Source organism: Pipistrellus kuhlii, unplaced genomic scaffold (assembly GCF_014108245.1).
Source record: "Pipistrellus kuhlii isolate mPipKuh1 unplaced genomic scaffold, mPipKuh1.p scaffold_m20_p_11, whole genome shotgun sequence".
NCBI classification, from domain to species: domain Eukaryota; kingdom Metazoa; phylum Chordata; class Mammalia; order Chiroptera; family Vespertilionidae; genus Pipistrellus; species Pipistrellus kuhlii.
In genome coordinates, this window is record NW_023425416.1 from 33403203 (window position 1) to 33429178 (window position 25976).

At 39.4% G+C, this 25976-nt stretch overlaps 1 protein-coding gene across 1 annotated transcript in view; it reads left to right on the forward strand.

Moving 5' to 3' along the window:
- Positions 1 to 3231: 3231 nt before the first annotated feature.
- Positions 3232 to 25976, forward strand: part of KCNH8 (potassium voltage-gated channel subfamily H member 8) — a 267106-nt gene continuing 244361 nt past the window's right edge. Inside the window, exon 1 of the mRNA XM_036431582.2 lies at positions 3232 to 3568. Within this exon, the coding sequence (XP_036287475.1) occupies positions 3493 to 3568 (76 nt within the window). The 5' untranslated portion in view covers positions 3232 to 3492. The remainder of the gene's footprint in view (positions 3569 to 25976) is intronic.

Here is a 25976-nt window from a genome sequence, read left to right on the forward strand (position 1 = left end):
TAAAAGGGATCCCCCCCCCCCCAAATCATATTTTGGAATACTTTTGTAAGGCAATTTCCTTTGAAACTTGAAGTGTTAACAAATGGATGTGGAGATTTTAACCCATGGATTTATGTTTCCTTCCACTGCATCTGGGCTTTGTGCCTGCTTCAGTTCTGGCAGGTTTTGAACCAAACCTCAAGAAGCTGGTAGCTGCTGCATTCTCCTGATGTTGTCTTATTGAGGTTTCACATCTCCATAGGATAGAGTGGGTCTTCAGTAAAAGGAGTTGCAGTTCTTTTTGTCAATCTTCGGGGAACATTTCCTTTAAGGAAAAAGAATGTGATTTTTTTGTGTGTGTGACAGATAATTTCCAATTCTCATTGCATCTCTTGTTTGTGCTTTTTTGATTTCAAGGTGCTAGAGGACTTAAAATGTTTACACTATTATTATTTTTAAAATATATTTTATTGATTTCTTTACAGAGAGGAAGGGAGAGAGATAGAGAGCTACAAACCTTTCAGTCCGCAGACCGACGCTCTACCACTGAGCCAGACTGGTTTCGGCTGTTTAGACTATTATGAAGATCATGTTTGAATTCCCAGGTTTGGCCTCTCCCATGCCACAGACTCTGAGGAGGAGCAATGGGTCCTTGTTTAGTTCTGAGAGAGGGCCTGGACCCCCAGGCCACACAGGTGATGACAGCTTTCATTAAGACAGACTCCTGGGTGATGAAACATTAAAAAAAAAAAAATGATGAGATCTAACTCTGACAGACTAACAGGATCCAGCAGACTGTCCGGATTGAACATGAATTGAGGGTCATGCCTCGTCCAGTCCCTGACACATAGTAGATGCAGGAAAGGAGACTAAGACAGTGAGTGATCAATAAATGCTGGGGTCCCTTTGCAATAAATGTAAGCTTTCTTTGGGATTGTCATTCTTACACCTCTCTTGCTGCTTGTTTCTTGCAAATGACTTTATGCATTTGGCAACATTAATCAATTCCACCAGGAAACTGTTTACACACACACACACACACACACACACACACACACAGCTCTAAAGCGCAAATTTATAAACCTGCACCGTGGTTGTCACTATAGTTTACGATGAACTGATGAACGCCAAGTCACTTCAAGGGAGGCATTTTTTCTGGCACAATGGGCGTTTTTGTGAGCAAATTTCGTAAGAGAGATTCAAAAATAAATATGCACCTTTGCATAAGTTCAGCATTTGCAGTTCATTAAACGAGGCTGAATAATGGTAGCAGCAACAACCAAACCATGCTTTTTATTATTATTATTAATCTCACAGAATACAATAATCCCACTAACTGACAGCAGCAGTCTGGATTTTCTGGGCCCTATGCACCGCCCAAACAGAAGCAGGGACTCCCTGGTCTCTCTCTCCAGGCTTCTGCCGCAGAGGGAGCCAGCAGCACCACCCGCCTTTTGCGCGCCGAGTGGGGGACACCACCCGTGCCAGCTCCGTTTCCGCAAAGCTCAGCTGGCTCGGGAGCTGCGGGGTTCAGGGGAGGACATGGGGCCGCCGGAGAGAGCCCAGCTCAGAGTTTAGCTGGGCAGGGGGGTGGACCCTGTGCCCAGCGCCAGGCCTACCAAGGAATCCCCTCTCCAGCCAGGCGCGCCCCCACCCCCCGCTAGAGGCGCACCGCTGCCGGATCCGCCAGAATTTCAACACAAAGGGAATCCTCGGCCGCAGGAAGTGCATCACTAGGAAGGGGGGGGCGGAGGCGGGGAGAGGGGGGTGCTTCCCTCCCTCCCTCCCTGCACCCCAGCCCTCCCGGAGCCCTGGGCAGCGGTGACGAAGCCCTCAGGGTTCCCCTTGGCCGCAGGAGCCAGGAGAATTCAAACAAGGAACCCCCCTCCCCCACCCCCCCAAAAAAAGAAATAATAAAATAAAATAAAATAAAAACATAAGTGGGGGAGGGCGCTCTCGCCTGCAGCCACGCCCGAGCTGCTTCTCGCTCGCCGGGGCTCACACACCTGTTCGCTTCCCCCTCCTTTCCTTCCGGCCGCCCAGCACCTGCGCCCACGTTTGTTTTTCTACCTCTAACTCTCAACTTTCTACCTCTCCTTCCCTTCCACGGGTGGCTGTATGTCCCGTGCCGGGTTTGGGCTTGGTTTTCCCGGGCAGGCCGTCGGTGGAGAGGGAGTTCCCGCGTGGGAAGAGGGTCGGGCCGGGGCCGGGGCCGGGGCCGGGGCCGGGGCCGGGGCCGGGGCCGGGGACGCGGACAGACCACTTTCGCTTTCCTAGTTGTTTGCTCCAGGGACTCCGCTGGGCTTCCCGCCCGCAGGTGCCGGCCTGGGAGGGCGCTCGCCGCTGGGCGAAGGCAGAGGGGCAGCTGGGCTAGTGAGTCTGAAGCTGTTTCTAATAAGGCAGCCTTACCGGGTTTATTTTTTTTACTTGCGCTGTCATTTTGCAAAGCAATAAAAACAGCAAACTTTTCAAGAAATGTTTGGTTCACATTTCACCGGAGACAGAGGGAAGCCACCCATTGTAGGGAAAGCTGTTATTTTCTTCTTCCTCCTCCTCTTCTTCTTCTTCTTCTTCTTCTTCTTCTTCTTCTTCTTCTTCTTCTTCTTCTTCTTCTTCTTCTTTTTGTTTTTTTTGTTTAGTTTAGAATGGCTTGGGGAGACCCATGGCCATTTTCCGGGTGATGGGCGAGGGGCCGTGCAGCGAACTCCAGGCCGCCGGGCGCTGTCTGTCGCGGGCGCCGGCAGGTGCGCCGGGAGGGGCCACCTCCCCCCGGGGCTGGGCTGGACACCACGGGGTGGCCTCCCCTCTCAAGTTCAAGGCGGAGGAGGCCCGGCACCTGTCCGGACCTATCTCCTCCCCTTTCTCCAACACCACACCCACGGGACTCCCTCCGGGCTCCTCCCGAGAGAGGGAGCGGGAGCGAACAAAGGGGTCTTTGTTCCCTGGCTCCTGGGGGGTGGGAGATGCGCTCGCGTGCGTTTCCTGGCAAGTCCCCTTAGAGACGGGGAGGCCCGGCGCTGCCCTCCAAGACCCCGGTGACTTGGGTCAGGGCGCGGCGCCCCGGCCGCCCTCCGAGGGCGCTTTCCGGGCGGGCGGGCGGGCGGGCGGGGTGGGGGGACGAGGCACGCGCCCGGCGCCCGGCGGGCACAGCCGCCAGCGGAGGGGCGGGGAGGAGGGAGGAGGGAGGAGGGAGGAGGGAGGGGGGAGGAGGGAGGGGGCTAAGCGGCTGGCAGAGGTGGAGGAGGCGGGAGAGGAGCCTGCGCGGGGCTGAGCCTGGAGGTGCGGAGCAGAGCGCTCTCGGGGCTGCTCCTGTCTGAGCAGCGGCGGCGGCGGGGACTCGCTTCCTCCCTCCTTCCTTCCAGCCTCCCCCTTCCCTGGGCTCGGCCCCACCGCCACGCCCGGGCGGCCCCCTCCCCGCCATCCCCTCGCTCCCCTTCACCCTTCTTGGCACTTTCCTCTGGAACAACCCTCCCGGACAAACTTTGATGGAGAATTTCACACCACGCTGGAAAGATGCCGGTGATGAAAGGACTGCTGGCGCCCCAGAACACCTTCCTGGACACCATCGCCACCCGTTTTGACGGCACCCGTAAGTCCTGCACTTGGGCCAGTGGCCCGGTATTTTTTTTTTTTTTTATAATGATTTTTTTGTGTGGGTGTGTTGTGGGTGGACATGACTTTCGCTCTCACCTTTTTGTGCAACAGCGGAGTGGATTTCCTGCCAAGGTGTCTTTTGTGCGGAGAAATGTTAGTGGTTGGGTGCAGCCAGTGCCCACTTTGGTGTTAGCTGGGCTCCTTGGTTACTTGGGGCCCGAAGAGCCTGAAGGCTGGTCCCCGTTCCCTTTGGGACCTTGTCTTTTCGGTACCTCTTTCGGGGATTGGTTTTTATTAAGTTGATGAGGTGGGAGTGGGGATTGTCCACAGTGGGGGCTATGCCACCGTAATCCCACATTGTCAAGTCTTCCTTGGTGATAGGGAGAGTTTGGACTGTTCTTGGTCCCTGGAGCTTCCTTCCCTGAGGTCTTTAGGGTGGCATGATTTCCCATGAGAGTTTAAGAAACGCAGACTAGAACCAGGAATTGCCAAGTGTAAGCTTTCTGTGGGATTCTAAACATTGTGAGTCTGTCAGAATCTTGATTCCTGCTTTACACTAGCAGAGAGTACCTTTCCATCCCGAAATGATCCTAACACTCGAGGAGAAATTGTTGGGGAAGGAGGAGCTGGGCATTAGAAAGGCTGATCTTACCAGAAAAGAAAGTTTTGACATTTTTTAAGGGGAACTGTTACTGGACGTGTAGCTTGTTTATATGACAGGTGTGTGTGTGTGTGTGTGTGTGTGTGTGTGTGTGTGTGTGTGTTGTGATTGTTGTTGTTTTAAAGAGAGAGATAGTGTGTTCTATCGGAACAACTGTTCTATTTCAGGACCACGGTCAGGTCCTGATCCCTTCCCAGTCTTTCTCTAGCTCCCTTCTCCAGCCCTTTGGTCTTCCCAGTCAGCTTTCTCCCTGTAATTAAAGTCTGTAGTCACTTCTCCAGCAAATGTTCTCAGTCGGTTTCACTATGAATATCCATTCACACTTTCCTCCTAGCGTATGTTGCTTCCGTGCTATCTCTCTTTTTTCTTACTATTACACCAGACTCCTAGAAACTCATTAATTTAAAAGGCTTCCCCTCCCACCCCCCAGTGGTTCAGGTATTATTGTGTGTGGTGGGTTTTTGAGATTTTTTTTTTTTTTACTATGATGTGTTTTGGAGCTGGTATGGAGACCTCATTGAATTTTATTTCCACTCCAGTGTTCTAGATACACACTCTAACGATGCTGGGAAGTAACGCCTGGACTTTTGAACTTCGGGAATACTCGGGAAACTTATTACATAAGGGAGAGATGAAGCATTGACTTGATTTTATTCAATTTTTGTTCTTGACATCCAGCCTACGAGTGGTAGCTGGGGTGGATAGTCTTCCGGTGTTATCTTTAGCTGTAGCCACTCTGTCCCTTTTTACATTCTAGATGTGTCAGGCAGCATAAGAAAAGTGCAATGCCATGCTATATCTGTCTTCCTTAAATAATAATACGACCAAAATTTGCAATAAAATGTCAAGTCCCTGCTACGCCGTTACCTCCACCACCTAACCATCACACAAATTCACCCCTGCAGCCCTTAATCATGCATGATTGGGGGGTGCTGTGTTTATTACCTTAGGAAGTAATTAGTTCTATGTGGATGTTTAGTCTTGACATTGCCAATGTAATATTCCTCCCTCAAAGCCTTCTGACATTGGTCACAAGACATCTATTGAAAAAAAATGAAGTAATTGGTAAAAAGCAGTTGCTTATATCATTGTCATTTAAAGTTGCATGGAGAGCCTTGTGCAGTGAGTCATCCAGGCATAGCCCTGGGAATTACCTCAGGGTTCTACTTAGATATCAATTGCTAATGAGGGGCTTTGGATCCTCAGTATGAGGATGCCTCTGTCACTATCATATTTGACAAGCAGAAGGCATTTACAAAGAGGGAGAGGTGCACTAGTGAGTAGGTCTTTTTCTATCTTAACTACACGTTAATGTTAATAAAATAGAAGGTTAGACATTTTAAATCCTTATCTGGGAAGACATTCACATATATCAGCATTTAGAATATTTAAAAAAAACACACACATTAAAACTGTTGGAGTGCAGGCTTTGTTTGTGATCCACAGCTTCTGGGGAATTCCTGGAGGGAACCACTTTGGATGATATCAATCTGAAAATCAGTGAAGCACATTTCAAAGTGATGAGTAGCACAAATGTTTTGTTTACAACATTTGCCGGCTATTCCTGGTCCCAACAAACCTCACTCAATGAAAGAGGATTATACTTTCACATTTGCTCTTTGTTTGAATTGCAGGATGACTTGAACAACTGGACACTTAAAAAAATACTTGAAGCAAATCTTTACCCCTAAATTTTGCTGTGTCTAGAATCATATGCATACCATTTCCCCGGCTAAATATTCAGTTTATCATGTTATGCTATCTTTTCTGTGTTGACACGATTTCGTTTAAGTAAAATTACTATCCTGGAAACTCTTTTCCCATGGTTTTTCTTCTTTCTCTTGGTTTTTTATAGTGGTCATTTATTTTCTTGTGCAAGATAAAACTGTTAGCAAGTTTTGATGTTGCTAAATTATTACACCCTCAAATAAAAATGATCCTAGAGAATGGACAATATTATTATACTAACAATGCAATGTGCTTACTTGCTAAAATTTTTCTGCATTATTTTTTGGGTACATTTTAGTGTCACGTTAGTTTCTTATTTTATTTTGGACAATTCTGATAAAAATCCAGTCAGCAAACAATAACCCTGAGAAACCACTTTGCTAACTTAACCATGATATCTGTAGTATTATTGTTAGCCCTCTTGATTTAATATCTATCTATATATATTTAATATCTATCTATATATATATAATATGCAAAGTATCCCCTTGGGAGTTCAACCCGTAGACAGGAGTCCAGGAGTTTGATTGTTCACTATGACATGCACTGAGCACCAGGGGGCGGCCCAGAACAAAGGAAGGCCCCAATTGGCCCTGATTGCCAGCCAGGCCTAGGGACTCTACCCATGCATGAATTTTGTGCACCAGGCTTCTAGTTATAATAAAAAATAATAAGACAAAACAGCATCTAACATTTCCCCCAGGAAAAAAACAAGTATATGACAAGAAAAGCCTACAACATCATCTTACTAATGTATCAGTTGATGTATAATCACAGGGCAACATAAAAGAGGTTAATATACTTTTTCACCTAGTGACATTTTATTGTTTTATGTAATATGATATATTTTACTTTTAATATTTAAAAAGTGAGCTTTTTGTCAGTATTTAAAGATAATTGTGGACCATTAATTAAATTGTTTTTCTCAAATACAATGTTATTTTTTTAAACTATTAGAAAATATAAATCTTTGTATATAAAACTACCCTAAAATATATTTACTCTTAAAATATCTTCTCATTTGTGTTTAATTCAAGTGCAAATGAGACTTAGAAAAACTAAGACCTTGGAAATATTGAATATGTCTACCTCTTTTAGTGGGAAAAACAACTCCAATTACTTTATTTAACTCATTGCATGTAGCTATATTTCTCATTTGAAATACTCTAAAACACACACACAAACACACACACACACACACAATCTTAGCATTATGACTTGCATATAGTTTACTCCTCCATAGTTCCTTTTTTAAAACACATTTAATGTATTTAAAAATATATATTTTGTTAATAGAATTTTGCTTTAAGTACATGAATATTAATTTGGACAAAGGGAACATATAGGACACAAGTACTTATTTTATAAAATAGTTTTCAGTGCAAATATTTGCCACAGAGTACCATTGGAGAAAAACACATTTTTTTTGAGAATATAATACTTATTCTCAAAGTAGCCATTCTCAAACATAATGGTACATTAGCCTACATTTTCTAGTCATATCAAAATTTGGCCATACTACTTCCCCTTTGGGGTTAATGAGGCAAGGTTTAAGCTTTAAAGGAAGTCTGGGGCCCAGTGGTATCTGTCAAGGAGATTTCCATCAAAGCATTCAAGAACTGTGCTTCAGAAACTCATTCATGTTTGCATATATTTTATGTACTCCAATTATAGGTTGTTCAAACGGTCCAAGAAAATGTGTTCAAATCAAAATACTTTCTTTTCAGAGGCAATTCTCAGTGATTTTTTTTTTTTTTGGACTAGAAAGAAAAGAGTATGCTTTACACTTTCATTAAATTACATAGATCTCTTAACATTAAAAGTATAGAGAAAATGGTAATGTACCCAATGTCCTCAGAAGGGGGAAGGATAAGGTGAGACTGTGGAGATCTGAAGTCTTTGCTTAGTTGTAGTGTGGAAAATATCTTAAATTAAAGGCAGGTAGCCAATAAAAAAAATGTGCTCCGTTATTACAGGTCTGTGTGTATACAAGGCTATTAGGTGAAAACAGGAAAGAAAATGCCTAGCACTTCATAAATATCTTCCCACAAATGGAAGATTCTACAGACTTTTTAAATTTTCATATGGTATTACAGTTTCTTTTATTGCTCTTCTTTCTGTTTAGGGAGGTAGTTCCTGCGTTAGTTTTCTGTATCTATTTAGCAAATTTTCACAAACTTAGTGGCTTCTTATCTCACATTTTCTCAAGGCCAGACATCCAGGCAAGGCTTAGCTGGGTCCTCTGCTCAGGGTCTCACAAGACGGCAAATACGTTGTCAACTGCGACCTGATCTCAGCTGAAACTAGCGGCCCTCTTCCAGGCTCATGTGGTTGTTGGCAGAATTTAGTTGCTTGTGATTTTATGATTGAGCTCTCTTTTTTTTCTTGCTGGCTGTCAGCCAAGGACTTTTCAGCAACTAGAAGCCACCTTCAGGTTCTTGACACATGGCCTCTTATTTAGGCCCTCTCATAACAGAACAGCTTACACCTGTCTTTAAGACCAGCACAAGTGCCTTTTTTTTTTTTTTTTTAAGAGCTCGTCTCACTAAGTCAGGCCCAGCTAAGATATTCTCTCCTTTGATGAACTCAGAGTCAACTGATTATGGATCTTAATTTCCTCTGTAAAATCCCTTCTAAAATCATATGTCCTGTCTACATGCATGGGAGAGGAATTAGACAAGTGTGTATACAGGAGTTGGGAATCCTGGGTGCTGTCTTAGAATCCTGTCCACTACAGTTGCTATTGCACTGCTGTCCTGTCATACAAAGGGTAATGTTCTTGCATTTGTTCTTCATGAGGCAGGTTTATAGAGCACACCCTGTAATCCTATGTGCACAACTCTGCTGAGTTTATGGCTGAAATCTTTGTGAATATGAGGCCCAACTTACTGGAGGGTGGGTTTTCCTTCACAATGGGGGATGACATGAGTAAACCTTACTTAGGACATGTTCAGTCAGTTGTGCTATCAGATTCTTCATTCTCTGGTCTGAAAGTAAAGTGGGAGACATAGGTATATTTTCAGAACATGACTCCCTGTCTCCTGACAGGGTGCTCCATCTTTCCAGATAAGGAAGGTTACATGGGGTCTATTAGCCTATGAATAAGTATCTTAGTCTGCCCTGGATGGGGTACCAGTACAAGAATGTGGCATCTGCAAATAATGATATCAAGTCAGGTCCATGCACACTGAGGTGACTGAGCTGTTTCCATCTTATTAACTTTATTAACCAGGTCACTTCTGGGCCAACTATGTGGACTGTTTCTGAAACAGTATGTTTCCATCTCTTTCTCATGCCTATAACCATGATTCAGATTTAAGAAACTCCCTACAATGCACTGGTGCATTGAGGTTGACTGGCTATGTTAAACCAAATAAAATTTTTAATTTAAACTTAGTTTAATTTAAACAGGTTTATTAAAAAATATATATAAAGAAAGATAGGGAGAGGGAGAAGTCAGAAGAGGAGAGAAGTGAGGGAATCATTTATTCTCATTCTTTGGCCTTTGCAGATGAAATCTTCATCCTGCAAAGGACTCATCACAAGGGCTCTCATAATTTCCCCTCAAGAAAGTATTTGATTTTGATATACAAGAATTGGATTTATGTGTTTACCAAAATACATTTCTTTTGATGGGTAAGACTGCAAATAATAAAAAGCATTCTATTACATAATCTCTAAAATATTAGATAATTTTGTTTTAACATCGTTATGTAGATAGCTAATATGTCCAGATGGAAGTTACACTCACAATATTTTCCTTTTAGGCTCTGGCGTTTGGCATCAACTGTAGACCAAAGGCCATGGCATGAGCCCTCTTCTGGCTGAGAAACATGAAAAGTCTTGAGTTACCAGTTTCTGGGCTCTCCTAGACTTCTGAGAGGGCCCAGTCTTTCTGAAGAAATATTCATTCAACCAGCCAGTCAATCAATTACTCATTTCTTCAATAATATTTCATTAACACCTACTACATACAAAGTTATTATGCTAGGAACTTTGGCATGAATTGGGCATGTCCTGCTCTCAAAAAGGACAATGAATGTATGCCCAAATTGCCATATATAGGAGGAAAAGGAATAAGAGTATTCAGGAGCGGTAGGCAAAGGACTGTGCACATTTAGATTGGATGGGATAATTTCTGTGAGGGAGTGGCCTGAGATGGCTTCAAATAATAAGTGACTTCTGGGTGAAAATTGTCGGCTCATCTTTCTCTTTCTCTCTTCCTCTCTCTCTAAAAATCAATAAAAATTTTTTTTAAATATATTTTTTATTGATTTTTTACAGAGAGGAAGGGAGAGAACAGAGAGCTAGAAACGTCGATGAGAGAGAAACATCGACCAGCCGCCTCTTGCACACCCCCTACCGGGGATGTGCCTGCAACCAATGTACATGCCCTTGACCGGAATCGAACCCGGGACCTTTCAGTCCGCAGACCGACGCTCTACCACTGAGCCAACCGGCTTCGGCAATAAAAATATTTTTAAAGAGGGTAAGGGCAAAATCTATATTCTATTTGCCAATTTGTGTAGCACTTCTCACTGAGGCTAAAATGGGAGAGGGGAGGGGTCTTCAGAGAGAAGAGCAAGTATCTTTGAGAATGGGAAAGTGGCAAGGTGGAGGAGGCAGGAGGATATAGAAACTCTATGAGGCCAGACATGGATTGTCTTCAAAGCCAGAGTGCTTTGTCATAATAAGCCATTGGAGCTGATAGATCCATGTCTTGGCAAGAGAACTATGGGACCATCTATGCCTGGTGTAAAAACTCTCAACCTTTCCATATTCCTCAGGTTGATGCATAATATTGGAGAAATGTTAACCTTGAAACTTAAGATGCTTCTCACAATGCCTTTACTCTTGGACTGGGGTCCCATAGAATGCAGTGGAATGGATGTATTCATTTTCTTATGAATGCCTGCTCTGCCCCGGAAGCTAACTTTGTCTCAGGAAAGGGAAAGATTGATTTCTGACCACAGAGCTGAGTCCCCTTCTCCACCCCTGTGTTGTACTATAGAATTACGGCTATGGAGAGGAAAAGGGATTGAGAGCATGCTAGAATTCAGTCCCAGTGAAGTCGATTGGAGAAATGCCAACAGTAAAAGGTACAGAATTGCACCTGCTGCCGAGACAGTGGGGTTCACCTGGCAATGTATTTTGCTGATATAGTCTGACTGTAGGCTTTTAAATACATTTTGGTTTAGCAGAGTCTACAAACAAGAAAGAAGAGGCTCCAACTTTTCCTATGGCATGTTTAGCAACAGGAGCAATGAAAGAGCTTTTTTAGCAAGTTAAACAGTCAGATTATATTTCTTGGCTTATAAATTCCCTGGAAGATGTATTTTGCTTTTCTTTATAGCTGTTGATGCAACTATCTACATTCCTTAAGCCCTCCAAAATTCATGTCCCCAGATGAACTGGTAATCTCTTCTAGCCTATGAAATCCATCTGTCTTCTCGTGTTTTCTGGCCCCATTACTGGCATCACTACCCACCCATTTCTCCAAGCTCAAAAAAAGGAGTGGGCCTGGACTGCCCACGTATCTCAGTGGTGATCAAGCCTTTGAGATTTTACTTTAGAAATGCCCTAATTTGGCTCCTCATCTCCCTCTTCACTGCCTCTGTCTTACTTTGAATCCGCTGTTCCTTATCTACATAAATACCACCTCATTCTCATTAGACTCCTGTGGTCACAGGCCCTGATGCCACTCACTCGAAACCCCAGCAGGCAACATTGTTCCCGGAGTGATTTCTCTCTTAAAAAACAAAAACCAGTATGACTATTTAATCTCGTAGCCCTCCTACTTAAAGCTATCTATTGGCTCCTGCAATCTCTTGGAGAATGTCCAAAGTCCTTAGTGTTATCAACTCCAAGATGATTCTACAAAATCTTTTTTAACCGCTGCCTCCTGGACTGCAGACACACTCACCCCCAAACATCTGTTCAGCCCTGCTTCTGGGGCTCTGCATGTCACTTGAGCAGCAAGATCTTTTTATTGTCTTCAAACCCCATCCCGAAGGTTAGAATCTATACGAGCTCTTTCTGTGAAGCTCCAGGTAGAGTTAGGTGATGTTTCCTCCATGCTTCCACATCACCTTGCCCCTCCCTCTAGTCAGGGAGGGAGCTCTAATTACATGCTTTCATGTTTTAACACTCAACCACCACCTCCTTGAAGCCCCATATTCCTTCATTTTGCATCCCCTTAGCTTGGACTTGTGCTTGGAACAAAGTCTTTGTTCCATAAACGTTTGAGTGAAAGACTTTAAATTCCTTTAAAGCCAGGGTTGTATATTAATTAGTTGTCTGTATTTCCCTTCGGTGGTAGCTGGTGTTCCTTTTATCAAGTAATGGGTGATTAAATTTAGCTTTGAAATATAATTCGAAGAAGACTGGCTTCTAGCCCTTCATTTTCACATGTTTTAAGTACTAATTTCTTTAATAAAACTTGAATGATAACAGTGACTAGGATGTGGGGCATGTCTATTTATAGGTTCCGTACCGCGCTGTCGTTTTCTCTGTTCCTACCACAATCCAACCACCCTGCAAGGGGGATGGGGGCTTCCTTTCTGTTTCAGATGACAGAACTCAAGCTCAGAATTTTTCCACATAATTACACCAGCTTACTATAGCCTGTGACTTTTTTACTATATCACACTGCCTCTAAATGTGGCATTTTTTATAGTACATATAAACAGACTGGGGCAATCTGTGGTATCATTTCTAGTTTCTATCTCTTGCAAAAAGAGATTTCTGCTTTAAAGTTTTAGCTATTTCAGGTTATAGGTTTTTGGGTGTTTTTTTTTTCTTTTGATATATTATGCTTTGAGTACTTGTTATTTATGCATTGTTCTTAAATAGGCATTTCAGACATATCTGGAACTATTAAATGTATTCATTGTGCAAAGCAGTTTTACTCGTCAAAGAAAATCTATTGTTTATTTTGTTTGTTTCTTTGTGTGTGTGTGTGTTTTTGTTTTGGTTTGTTTTGTTTTTAGAAATAAAGCTATCCATTTTCTTTGAGTTTTGGGAGCTCTGATTTGCTGACTTTAGAGTCTTTTTGTGATTTTTAAAAATTGTCAGGCTAATCTCCCCTTAGAAGATATTCAAAATCTCATAGCTATTACATTGACACATTGTGTTTTTTCACTTAATTTAATTTTATTAATTTTATTAATTTTATTTTTCCATCATCATATATCTGCCCCTACAGAGGAAATTCTTCTATTTTGAGTATGCTTTTATTGGCAGAAATATAGTCTCCATTGGCAGGTGCTACTGACATCTTTTAACAGAAATCATTTACCTTTTCTCTATAAAGAACATATAGGAAGAAATAAGAGTATCTATCTCTCAAACTCTCAAATCTACTAAAGCTTTTTTCCTTCACGTTTTCTTTTGTCCTATTCCATCTTTTGGGCAGACTTCCTTATTGTACTTGTCAGTCCAACTGAGTTTCTAGTTACTGAGCTAGAGGGAACTGAGTCCAGAGCACCTGATCTTGTCATGGTTTATTTGATTTTCTAAAAAGAAGGCTGCACATGAGAAGTTCAGATGCTATTGACAAATCAAACGCCTAGTTGGACAAGAAGTAGACTTGTTCTTAAGGGTAGTGTTCTGGCTATTCCTTCAATGGAGAGAATAAGGTGGAAGGTAAATTTGGGCATATTTTTTTACCTTAACACCTAAATAAATGTTTCTACTATGATTCCATGAATGATGGAAAAGAATTAATGTCACTGGACTGGAACGTTTGTGTTGTAGTATTAATTTGGTATGCTTTACTTAGGTAACATCTGAAAATGAACCCACAACTCTCTCTTAACAAATGTGTGAATCCAAGATTTAGGATGTAGAGGCAAGAATTACCAAGAGTTGCTGCCACCCTGTAAGGTGCTCCATATCATATGGTGTATTTTTTTGTTTAAGCAAACCAAACGTTACAAAATTAAAGATAGTAATAATTATAAATATTTGAATAGCATTTAAGTATATTCATTTTTTATCTCATCACTTGGGTTGCTTTTTAACTAGTAATAGATGAGAAGTGGCTTCCTATTATAATTTTAATGTACATATGTTGAACATTGTTTAATATTCTTAAGATTTATTTGAATTTCTTTTTCTGAGCATTATTTGTTTATATTCATTGCCCTTTATTAATTGGATTGTTGGCATTTTCTTTTTTACTTACTTTGATGTGTGCTTAAATCTGAAAGACACCTGGCAATAATATATACCTTTTAAAAATAATGTTAGAGTTTTTTTAAATTTTATCCATAAATATAAATAAAGCTTTTCAAATTGTATTCTATAGAAGGTAATTTATATATTATTGTAAACTCAATAAATGATCATTTATTTTTTGGTGACACAACAAATATAAATCTTGGTAGAATCCAATGTCATGGGAAAGAGAATGTTTGTTAAAAAAAAAGTGTGAAGCAGAAATATGCTTGAACTTGGTTGTGGTATACACATAATTATCTTTTGTGTTAAAAATTATAATGTTTCATCAATCACTACGGAGGCTGTAGTGGTCAAAATGACCAAATATTTATATATGAGAAATTAGTTATATTAGTTACACTACATGATATGTGATGTTAGATACAGGAAAATATTTGACATGACAGTATATGGTTTCTTTTTTTTACTGCCAGCATCAGAAGATAATATCAAAGGTAAGTTACACACACACACACACACACACACACACACACAAAAGTCAATTACTTAAGAAGTCTAAGGAATTGGGGGAAAATTTATCCATAACTTTAATTATTAATATAAATATAAAATATTAAAATAAATATTTATTCACTTATTTTAATATATATATATATATATATATATATATATATCCTTGTTTAATATGTCTTTACCTTTACTATGCTAGAAACTTTGAAATGGAATTCACTTGAGTCTATATTGGCCTCTGATTGTTCCTAAATATTTTTATTGTCTTTACTTTAGTTGAAAGGAGGCAAAAGGAACCTTGAGGTTCAAAATATTTTGTCCCAAAGCTAATAGCTGAGAAGGCTGAGCTCTTACTCTTATCATATGACTTGAGTCCCAGTGCATGAATTCATGCATGGTCTGGTCTGGCTGGCCCAGCCCCAATTGGGGCAGATTGGGGCCAGGCCTGTTGGGAGGAGGATATGGTGGGAGGTTGACCAGCCAGCCCCACCCCCAATTGGGTTTGGAGATGGCTGGGGGGAGGGGCCACAGGTCAATTGGGGTAGTGAGAGCTGCAGCCCCACCTACCCCCCCCCCCTTATTGGGGTGGGGGTGGGGTGATCAGGGTTGGGGCTGGCCATGGGGAAGGGCTGCAGGGAGTTGGCCTGCCACTCTGCCCTCAATTGGGGTGGGAGTGTCCAATCATGGGCATGGCCAGCTGGGAGGGAGGATCTGAGGGAAATTGGTCGGTCAGCTCCACCACCAGATCTATAGTTCACTGGCCACAGTGGGTGTCATAGCAACCAGTCGTTCTGGTTATTAAGGTGTTCTGATTGCTGGCTTTTTATATATATAGATTGCAAAACCCAAGTTCTTCCTTCAACTTCACTCGAATTTTACTTTGAAAGAAGGAAAGGGAAGTGAATTGACATTTAATGAGCTACCATGAACCCAGTGCTATGCTTAATATTTTCAGCTATATCAGTTTATTTAATCTCTTAATAACAAAAGGCAGATGTTTTTACCCCTACTTTAGGGATGGAGAAATTAATTAAAGCCCAGAAAGGTTGAATAAATTGTCAAAAGTCACACACTTTATAAATAGTGAAGCTGGAATTTATACACATGGTTTTGGCTTTAGCAGTCTGTGTTTAATAAAAAGACAGAAAAATTGGAGCTAAATTGTAAAGCATTAAATTTATTTGACCAAGATCTTAATGGTTATGGCCGACTTCCCTTGGAGACCCTTACAAATCATTTTCATGCTTTTTAAGAATACAATTTTGGGGAAACTCGATTTAGAAAGCTGCAAAGTGGCAATGTTTTATGAGCAGCATGGAGTGGATTATTCAGAAATTTATCTCCCTTGTTAGAGTAAGCACCTTAAGCAGTTCTTCCTACTTGAGAACGCATGCCCAGTGGTGTTGGAGATCACCTGAGAGCTATACCACAATTTCAGGTGTTTGATAAGATTGGAAAAGATTCAGAGTTATCAATATAATGCTCTCACACTAACTTAAGTTTTAAAATTCTCTGGCTGATCATGGTTGCTTAGGAGCGGCACTGGGGTGGAGAAGGGGGAATTACAAAGGAGCATGAGGAAATTGGGGAGGGGTCACTGCCTTGAATACGGTATTGGTGTGTTAGGTGTATACTAGTTTATCTGTTGAATGTATCCAATTGTACAATCTAAATATGTGCAGCCCGGCCAGTGTTACTCAGTGCTTGAGCATCCACCTAAGAACCAGGAGGTCATGGTTCGATTCCTGGCTAGGACACATGCCCAGGTTTTGGGCTTGATACCCAGTAGGGGGTGTGCAGGAGGCAGTTGATTAATGATTGTCTGTTATCATTGATGTTTCTATCAATCTCTCTCTCTCTCTCTTCATCTCTGAAATCAGTAAAAATATATTTTAAAAAAATTTAAACATAAATTATATTTTAATAAAGCTGTTAAAAATGTTTTTTCTGGATAATAGGGAGAAGGCTAGAGTTATAGCTACAGCAGTAGAGATGACAGGACACTCTGTATTCAATCTTATCTGTCTCTCAACCCCTGGATGAGCAGCCTTTACTGGTCCATGATTAGTTGTACTGACCCAGATTGTTGAGTGTATGAGACCTGAGAAACAAACAAAATTAGCAATGAAAATATTGAAATTCATAATATGAAATTACTATTTTAACAGTAAAATCATATTAAAGGTAATGTTGATTTTTTTTCAATAGTGCAGACTTGTTTGCAATATTAGTTATCTACTGATCATTATAGCTCAGATGTTTGTGAGTTGAGTAGGACATCACCTGACCGAGATCTGGCTTCCTGACTTGCCTGGGGTCTTGGCTGGGCTCGCTCATGCATATGCAAACTTTCTACAGTTTCTGCTCCCCTTTAGGCTTGGCCAGGGAAGTTTAACTGGGGGAGTTTCTGCTCCACATGCCTCTTGTCATATGCTGGCCTGAGCATGATCTCTGGCGATAGCAGAGGTGCAGCAAAGCCAGCCCCATAACACAAACAATTCTCAAGTTTTTTCTTGTGTCATGTTTGCTAACATCTCATTGGTTAAACTAAGTGAAATGAACAAACATAGGATGCTCCTCAATGAGTAGGCACAGAAAATTATATGTCACAGAAGAACTGGAGTCAATAACAAAATGTATCTCACTTGTCTTAGTATCTTTGAGAAGGGGAAACATGTTTCAGAAATTACAAGTTTTTAAAAAGAGATTAGCCCTGTTTATTTTCTTTGTAAAATGACTATCTTGTATCTTGAAATAGTTTCTTTGTTAAAATTTAGAAAATTCTATCTTTAGGATAGAAAATCTGTGGCGCTACTTGTGAAATCTATAAAACTGTTACAAAAAGAGCTGTTCTTAATATTTCTATATAATGGGAAATTATACATTAAAAAACAACAACACAGGACTCTTTTGAAACTGAATTTTGTTCCATTATCTTATGGGCATGCTGTCAAACAATGGACATGCCAGAAGCTTGGGGATAACAACAACAACAAAAAAAACCGAATAGATTTCTTTTAAAGTTAAGTTAAAGGTGGTGATGGCAAATAATTTTAAATCTGTACTCCTTAAAAAAGGTTTTATAGGTTTAGGCCTTCAGTGGCTTCTGTAACAGAGTCACCAATGTGTGCTATTTGATAGCAGAGGACAAGACCACTAATGGTTAGTATATCAGGGTTAAAGCTTTGCTTATTGCAGCTCAGTGTGGGGCTGGAAAGTCTGTTGAAAAAGACTTGGAGAGATTACATTGCACCTCTTCCATTTGTTAGATATTGTAATATATTTGTATACTATTTCCTAATTTTCTCTGTTACAAGTGTCTCTTTTATTTGTTACTCACAGCACAATGAGGCAGAAGCTTCATCCCCATTCTACAGATAAGGAAATTGAACATTGACTGGTTTGTAATGACTGAGCAGATGAGTGACACAGACAGAACTGGGTGATCATCCTAATTGTTAGGCCTGTGTTTTTAAATTACATTATATTGCTTCCAGAAAGGGTTGTATGGAGGAACTAAAGAGATTTGCATAATAGAAACTTCATAAGCATGAAAGCAATGTTGCTTCTGCTAATGTAGATGTATAATAGCTCATACAAAATGTTTATTTTTGTAAATCCCCAAATCTGGACAATTTTCTGTTATTTCTTCTTCAATAGGAAAGATTGCACATTGATATTCTTTTTTGTCTCCGACCTAGGATGTGATTCTCTTCACTCTCTTGAAATGAGATATTTCTGAATTACTGTTTTGTAGGACTTTTTACAAGTTATTCATTTATTGAATTAGAAGCATTTAAGGCATGAGAAGTGAAAAGTGAATGGTAATTTACTTATTGCACCAAGAATTTTTCTATTCTTACTGATTGGAAAGCAATTCTATTCTACTTTTTCCCCATATTTTTAAGAGATAATTATAGATTTTCATGTAGTTATAAGAAGTAATATAGAAAATTTCCATATACCCTGCATCCAATTTTGCCCATGGTAGCATCTTGCTTTATTATAGTATATTATCAGGAAGTTTACTTTGATATAATTCATCTACCTCATTCAGATTTCATCAGTTTTACATGCACTCACTTATGTTTTTGTGTGTGTTTAGTTGTATGCAATTTTATCACACATGCAAATTTGTGGAAAACCACCACAGTCAAGATACAGAACAAGCCTGACCAGTGTTGCTCAGTGGTTGAGCATCAACTTATGAATCAGGAAGTCACAATTCGATTCCATGTCAGGACATATGCCCTGGTTGCAGGCTCAATCCTCATTGGGGACTGCGCAGGAAGCACCCTATCAATGATTCTCTCATCATTGATGTTTCCATCTCTCTTTTCCTATCCCTTCCCCTCTGAAATCAATAAAAACATATATTTTTTTAAATATATATATTTTATTGATTTTTTACAGAGAGGTAGGGCATGGGATAGAGTTAGAAACATCAGATGAGAGAGAAACATTGACCAGCTGCCTCCTACACAACCCCTACTAGGGATGTGCTTGCAACCAACGTACATGCCCTTGACTGGAATCAAGCGTGGGACCTTTCAGCCACAGGCTGATGCTCTATCCACTGAGCCAAACTGGTTAGGGCAAATATATATATATATATATATATATATATATATATATATATATATATATATATATTTAAAAGATACAGAATTATTTCATCACAAAGATCCCTCATGCAACCTTTTTACAGTCACAGCTACCTCTCTCCTTACCCTGTGACAACCACTAATATGTTCTCCATCTCTATGATTTGTCCTTTCAAAAACATTATGTATATAGAATAATATGGTAAAGTACTTTAGGGGATTGATTGATTTTTGTTTTTTATTCAGCATGAATTCCTTGACATCTATCTTAGTAGATACATCTATATATAAATAGTTCATACTTTTCATTGCTGAGTAGTATTCCATCCATTCCTAAGGGGAGTGTTTTAGCTTTAATTTTCTCATCTGACAATTATATGAAATGGACTATTAGGATTTGTAATACCAAAAGGCTAAGATGATTTGTTTGAAAAAAAAAAAAAAAAGGCTTTAAAAAATGCTGGAATTCCTCCAAATTTGCCTACAAACCTAAACCTTAAGAAGATGGTCTGTGCTACCTCAGGTATTTGAGCATAATATCAGTCACATAATAATTATTTTCACATATAAAGGATGAAGACTGACAACTTTCACTATGTATTTAAGAGATGACATATTAACTTCTTTCCTCAGAATACTTGTGGAGATCCTGAATTCTCATCTCTCAAATTAAAAAAAAAACATTAAAATCATGAGTTCAAAGGCTTATCTATTAAAGGGATTCATCTGTTTTATTCTTAACTTGCTATTTTTTTTTATTTTTCTTTAACAGTTCCCCCAGCCCTAGCCCCAACACACACATTCACACATCCTATATAATAATCCTATATAATAAAGAGGTAATATGCAAATTGACCATCACTCCAACGCACAATATGGCTGCCCCCATGTGCACACAAGAAGGCCTCCACGAGATGGACGGCAGGGGAGGGCAATTAGGGGCAATTGGGCCAGCAGGGGAGTAGTTAGGCATTGATCAGGCTGGCAGGGGAGTGGTTAGGGGTTGATCAGGCTGGCAGGCAGAAGCAGTTAGGGGCAATCAGGTAGGCAGGCAGGCGATCAGTTGGGAGCCAGCAGTCCTGGATTGTGAGAGGGATGTCCGACTAACTGCCTGTTTACGCCCAATCCCACTGCTATCAGGTGTAAATGAGCAATCGGACATCCCTCAAGGGGTCCCAGATTAAAGAGGGTACAGGCTGGGCTGAGGGACACACACACACCCCATGCATGCACTGGGCCTCTAGTATAATATATATATATATATATATACACACACACACACAGCTATTTATAACTTAGTATTACTTAAAATAAATGTTAATTGTTTCCAAAGTATATCTTATATAATGTAGTTATGTCTCATGCTTAAATAATTTAGAGTTTTTTTTCAATGACAGGGAGTTAGAGGGGGAAAAGTTTTAGGAATGCTGTGAAATGCATTGTGTTTCCTCCTTCCACAGGCTTAAGTTGTATCCTCAAAGTTGAATGTTCAGCCTTCTTTATCAAGTGTAAGAGTTCTTGTGGCATATATAAAGATAGTATTTTTAGCCCCATAGACTCATTCTTGTTCAAATTTCCTTATTTATTTTTATAAGTTATATGTATTTTGTGAGCCATATGAATAATTTCTTCTTTGGAAAAATTCATCATATACATAAACATAAGTTTTAAGAAAACTTTTTTTTTTAACTTTTTGAGAAACTTTCTCACTGGCTTGGTGTTTTCTAGGTTAAATTAAGTCCCTTGGAAGATACAGCTCATGTTTTTTGCTCCTGTTTATCCAATATATCTGTTTTTTTTTTTTTTTTCAGAAACTAAAATTCGGGAGAAATGAATGATCCCTGCTTGCAATATATTTTTGAAGTTGTCATTTATTAAAGGTTGATGCAAATGGTGGAGCTACATAGCCATACTTCACTTCTTGGGTCTATAAATAAATGAGTCTATCAAGGGTAAGATTCCATGAATGACAGATGTGGTCCTCTGATTACTTAATTCACTCCAATGAGTTCATGTATATGCTCGCATTCAGTGTCTGTGACATTTTTTTTAAAGTTGAGAAAACATGCTAATTACTTCCATGGCTGAGTCTATCTCATTACCTGGGAATGAGAAATATCCTATTACCTGGGAGTGAGACATGGCTCTGGGTTGCCGGTAGAAAATGAGAAGCTGAGATGGGTTTGAAATCTAGAATAAGAACTGGGCCAATTTTGCGGTATTGGAGCTGGTTAGTGACTGAGTTTTCTGTGCTCACTCAGTGGTGAAGGATCTTTATTCTGAATGTATGGACACTTGACAGTGTTTTTACTCAAAGTGTGACGATGGGCCAATCTCCTCTGAAGGCAGCAGCTCCCTTTCATCAGTCAGGTGGGAGGATGGATTGGGAAAGGCTTTTGATTTTTGTGGAAAGTTGCTGTCTGTGAGTGGGATTTCTATGTAAACCTCGCTCTTTTTTTCCTGATATTTGTTACTGCACCGTAATGGGAATATGTTACCTTCCTGGATTGGGCAAGTTATGAAAGACCGATATTTTGTAAATCAGGCTGGCTCTTAGCACCTAGATTATTTTAACAAAAAACTGTATTGGAACTCATTATAGTGTTAGTTTATTATTTTTGTCACTTTATTATTTTTTATGTGTAGACTTGTCTCCCTTACAAGAATACATACTTCTTAGAGATAGCCTTCTCTTTTTTATAATCATCTCTTCAGTGTCTTACAAACTGCCCAAAACATGGTAAACACACCAAATATATATATATATATATATATATATATATATATATATATATATATATATATATATATTTGCTAAAGGTTTTAACCTGGTAAGTGTGAAACAAGAATATAGAAAGTGGTTTTCTATTCGACTACTTAAGGTTTTTCAAAATCCCTTGTTCACTTAAACTCAGGAATCATTAAACACATTATCATCATCTTTGTCATTGTTATTACACTTCCCATTTATTGCCCTTTCTGCTGAGCATGTTTTACACTTAAGCTCATTTAATTCACACAACCTATGTGGTATTTCACACTTCTATTTTACAAATGAAGACACTGAAGTAGGGAGAAGGTAAGCAATTTATCCAAGTGTCACAGCTGAAAAAGTAGAAGAGTCAAGTCTTAAACTTAGGTCTGTCTTATTTCAGGTCTGAGCCACCATGTGGTTGTGCTAGAAGATACCGTTTACTGCATCCCACCCCAAATCGATTTGATTGTATAAGTTTTTGTTTGTTTGTTTGTTTGTTTGTTTCATAATTCCTTCATTCCATCCTTTGCTATTTGTTTACTTTCCTCCATGGATGTATTGTTATATATTGAAAAGAAAAGAAAGGTTGTTTGGGGTTAACTAAAGGAATAAAGATAACAGGTACATGTTTATATATTATCAAACATAGGAGATTCATTTCCTTGTAGGTGATTCTCAACTCTGGCTGTAAAATCAAATTGGCTCATGAGCGGTTAAAAACTGGAGATCACCAGGCTCTGTCTCAGAATTATTGAATCAGAATCTCTTAGGAGGGACCAAGGCATCTGATTAAAAAGATACAAGTGCCAATGTGTTTCTTATGTGCAATTGGGGTAAACAATCACCGCTTAAATCTGTAAGATGGAGAATTGAAGCAATTTCCCCTGAACAATGGACAGTCAGTGTGAGTGGTATTGCCTTGAGTGACAGATGCTTGCACAGCTGCCAGGTTTTTCCCAATTCTTTTATTCTATAAATATTTATTGAGTGTCTACTAGGTGCCAGACAATGTGTGAGAGTTTGCACTTCCAAGTGTAGAAAGCAGGAAATAGTTCAACCACTTAAACTGTTTTATTTTTTCTTTTAGTGAAAATTGTGAGATAGATATAGTGTCTACAGCACACTTAGCTTCTCATTTTTTAGTTCTTAGCTTAATTTTTAACTATTGCATAGAGATAAGGAATTTAAAGAAGAGGGAACAGTGGGAAAAGGCACAAATATATATGTGGATATATATTATAGCAGAAGAACACACTAAGTCATTAATGTAAGCTATTCATAATGTATGATTTATAAGATAATAAAATGATAGAACATTTAGACCAATCTATATATATAAAAGCCAAAGCAACCATCTGACCAGTAGCTATGGTGAACTGACCAGCAGGGGGCAGATGCTCAACACAGGAGCTTCTGAGCTGCGGTGACTTGGAAGCTGCGATTCTTGGGTGACACACCTGGAACCAGAGAGGAGAGAGCCTGATACCAGGGTGCATCACCTGAGAACTGCCCTCTCCCAATCCAGGACCCCTTAGGGGATGACAGGAAAGTCAGTTTTGGCCTGATCCCCACAGGCCAGGCCAAGGAACTCCACTGATGCATAAATCCGTGCACTGGGACTCTAGTATTTAAATACATTCACCAAAGAACAAATAAATTATATCTATGACTACGATTCTCACTGTTTGTCCTATACATTCACATTCACCCTCAAAGTACCTCAAAGTTACCTTTGCTTCTGCAGGACTTCTTACATGAACACACATGCTTGGCAACTGAGTTTATAAGATTTGGCATCCAAAAGTTCCCACAGATGGTCTCATTGATATTTGATCTGTTCTGGTGTCTAGTATCTATGTGTTGTGCTCACATTACTTTTTCCCCTCCCACCACTACAGCTACACCACAGTGACTCCTCCTTCTCAACATCCCTGCCCCCATCATCCACTGCAACCCCTCCACATCATCTCACTCTTGTCTTCTGTGGCGAAAATTTTTTTTAAATAATCCAGAGAGGAAAAAAAATACCCTGTGGCAGGTGTTTCCTCCTTACTGTTCTTCAGCTCCTCTCTAGGCTCCATATCTACCTGGAGTGGGTTTCTTCAGTAGGGTTTCGACGTCATCATGTCTGACCTTAGCTCTAAGCCTTACAAAGTAATTTTATTTTTAAGGATTTGTGTGTGTGTGTGTGTGTGTGTGTGTGTGTGTGTGTGTTCTCCTGTATATTTTAAAATATATTTGAACAGAAGAGCTCTCTAAAACACAAATATAGTGGTTTCTTTAAAAATCGTATTTAAGATGCCATCTAAAGGACCTATAAACATTCTGGCTTGACAACAAGTTAACAAATATCCGAATTTACCACAATAAGCTTTAGAATTAAGTATAACTATTAATAATCTTTTAGAATTAAGAATGAAGATTAAGTTTACACAGTTCTTTTGGCAAGTTCACAAATCTCTGTATTCTCTTAACTTTAGGGAAATGAAAAAATATCTTGTTTGAGGTCAAGCAACTAGTTGAGAATCAAAAATTTACTTTCAAAGCTCTAACTTGGACCTCCTTCAACTTTTTAAGGAATGCTGATTTTTAAGTGTTCTCATTCTTAAGAACTAAATTAAAACTGAATTCTTATGTTTTTGTGAATTTATTTTCCCGTTGTGTCTTAAAGTATGTTTATTATTCAATTCACCTGGCATCTATTGCGTGCTTTAGAATGTAATTCGCAAAAATATATTCATAACCATTCTCCAGAAGGGCATAGGAAAAGCATATGAGCATTATCTCTAACAGTAAAATCTGGAAAACTTTACAATGGTGAAATGTATACTATGATTTTTGTACAGTCAAAGTCTATACCAGTTTTTTTTAAGACAAAGAATTTTTTAAGTCAATTCATAATGGGTTTCTTTAATTAGTGAAAAGTATTGCAAAGGATAGAAAGAAATGTGCCAGTGTATCCCTTTGAATTAGATAGTAGTCATTTTATATTTTACTTTATAGAGGACTTGACCAACTAGTCATAATATGGTGTATTCTTTTTTAAACCATGAATCTTATCTCATTACCATAGATGAAGTTTCATGAATTTTAAAAGACATTATCACACTGGGATAAATACTTTCTGAGTCAAAACTTCTGATAATGGATTAGCTTTGTCTAAATATAGCAATCTAAAAATCCTCTGTTCACATTTAGCTGAAAATAAAAGTGCTCTCTAAGAAGTGGTTGATTTAAAACTTGCATAATTACGGTTCTGTTATTTTATCAGTCACACTTTTTTTTCATATTCATCCATAAAATGGCAATGAATTTGTAACACTTTATGTGATTCTAAATAGTTGAGGTGCATTTTATAGTAATATCTTCTACAAACTCCATGAGGCCATAAAGACTAATTCTTACACACTTTCTAGTATGTTTCTTCTGGGAATACTGTAATATTACCTTTTAATCAATTCTAAAATAGTTTGTTATCTTGATTTTTTTCTGATAATCATATATTGATCCAGTTAAATCTAAGGACTGACTATAACTTGGCTCTTTTAATATTCTCTGTGACATTTCAGAGGTGGGAAAAATCTACACATTACTTATATTTACACACAATTTAAGCAGAAGTTCCCATATAATACTCAGACTTCACATTAGACATTTTCTTCCACTAATAAAATTTTAACAGCTGTGTGGAAGTTTTAGGTTCAATTTAGCTACATTAGCCTGTTTAGAAATAATGCTACCTAAAATGATACAAGTTCAAATTATGATGTACTTTTTCTGGACTTGTTTCCTGTTATTAGAATTTTCTCAGAAACTGTGTGCTGCTGAATTTGGTGTGAAATATTTGTCAATCTCTTGTCTGTGAATATTTCGCTCTCAAGTAGATTCAGAAGGCCTTTTTTGAAAGCCCTGAAAGAAATCTGAAGAATTATCTTGTTTCAGCTCCTTTGAAGGTAAGGAAAAT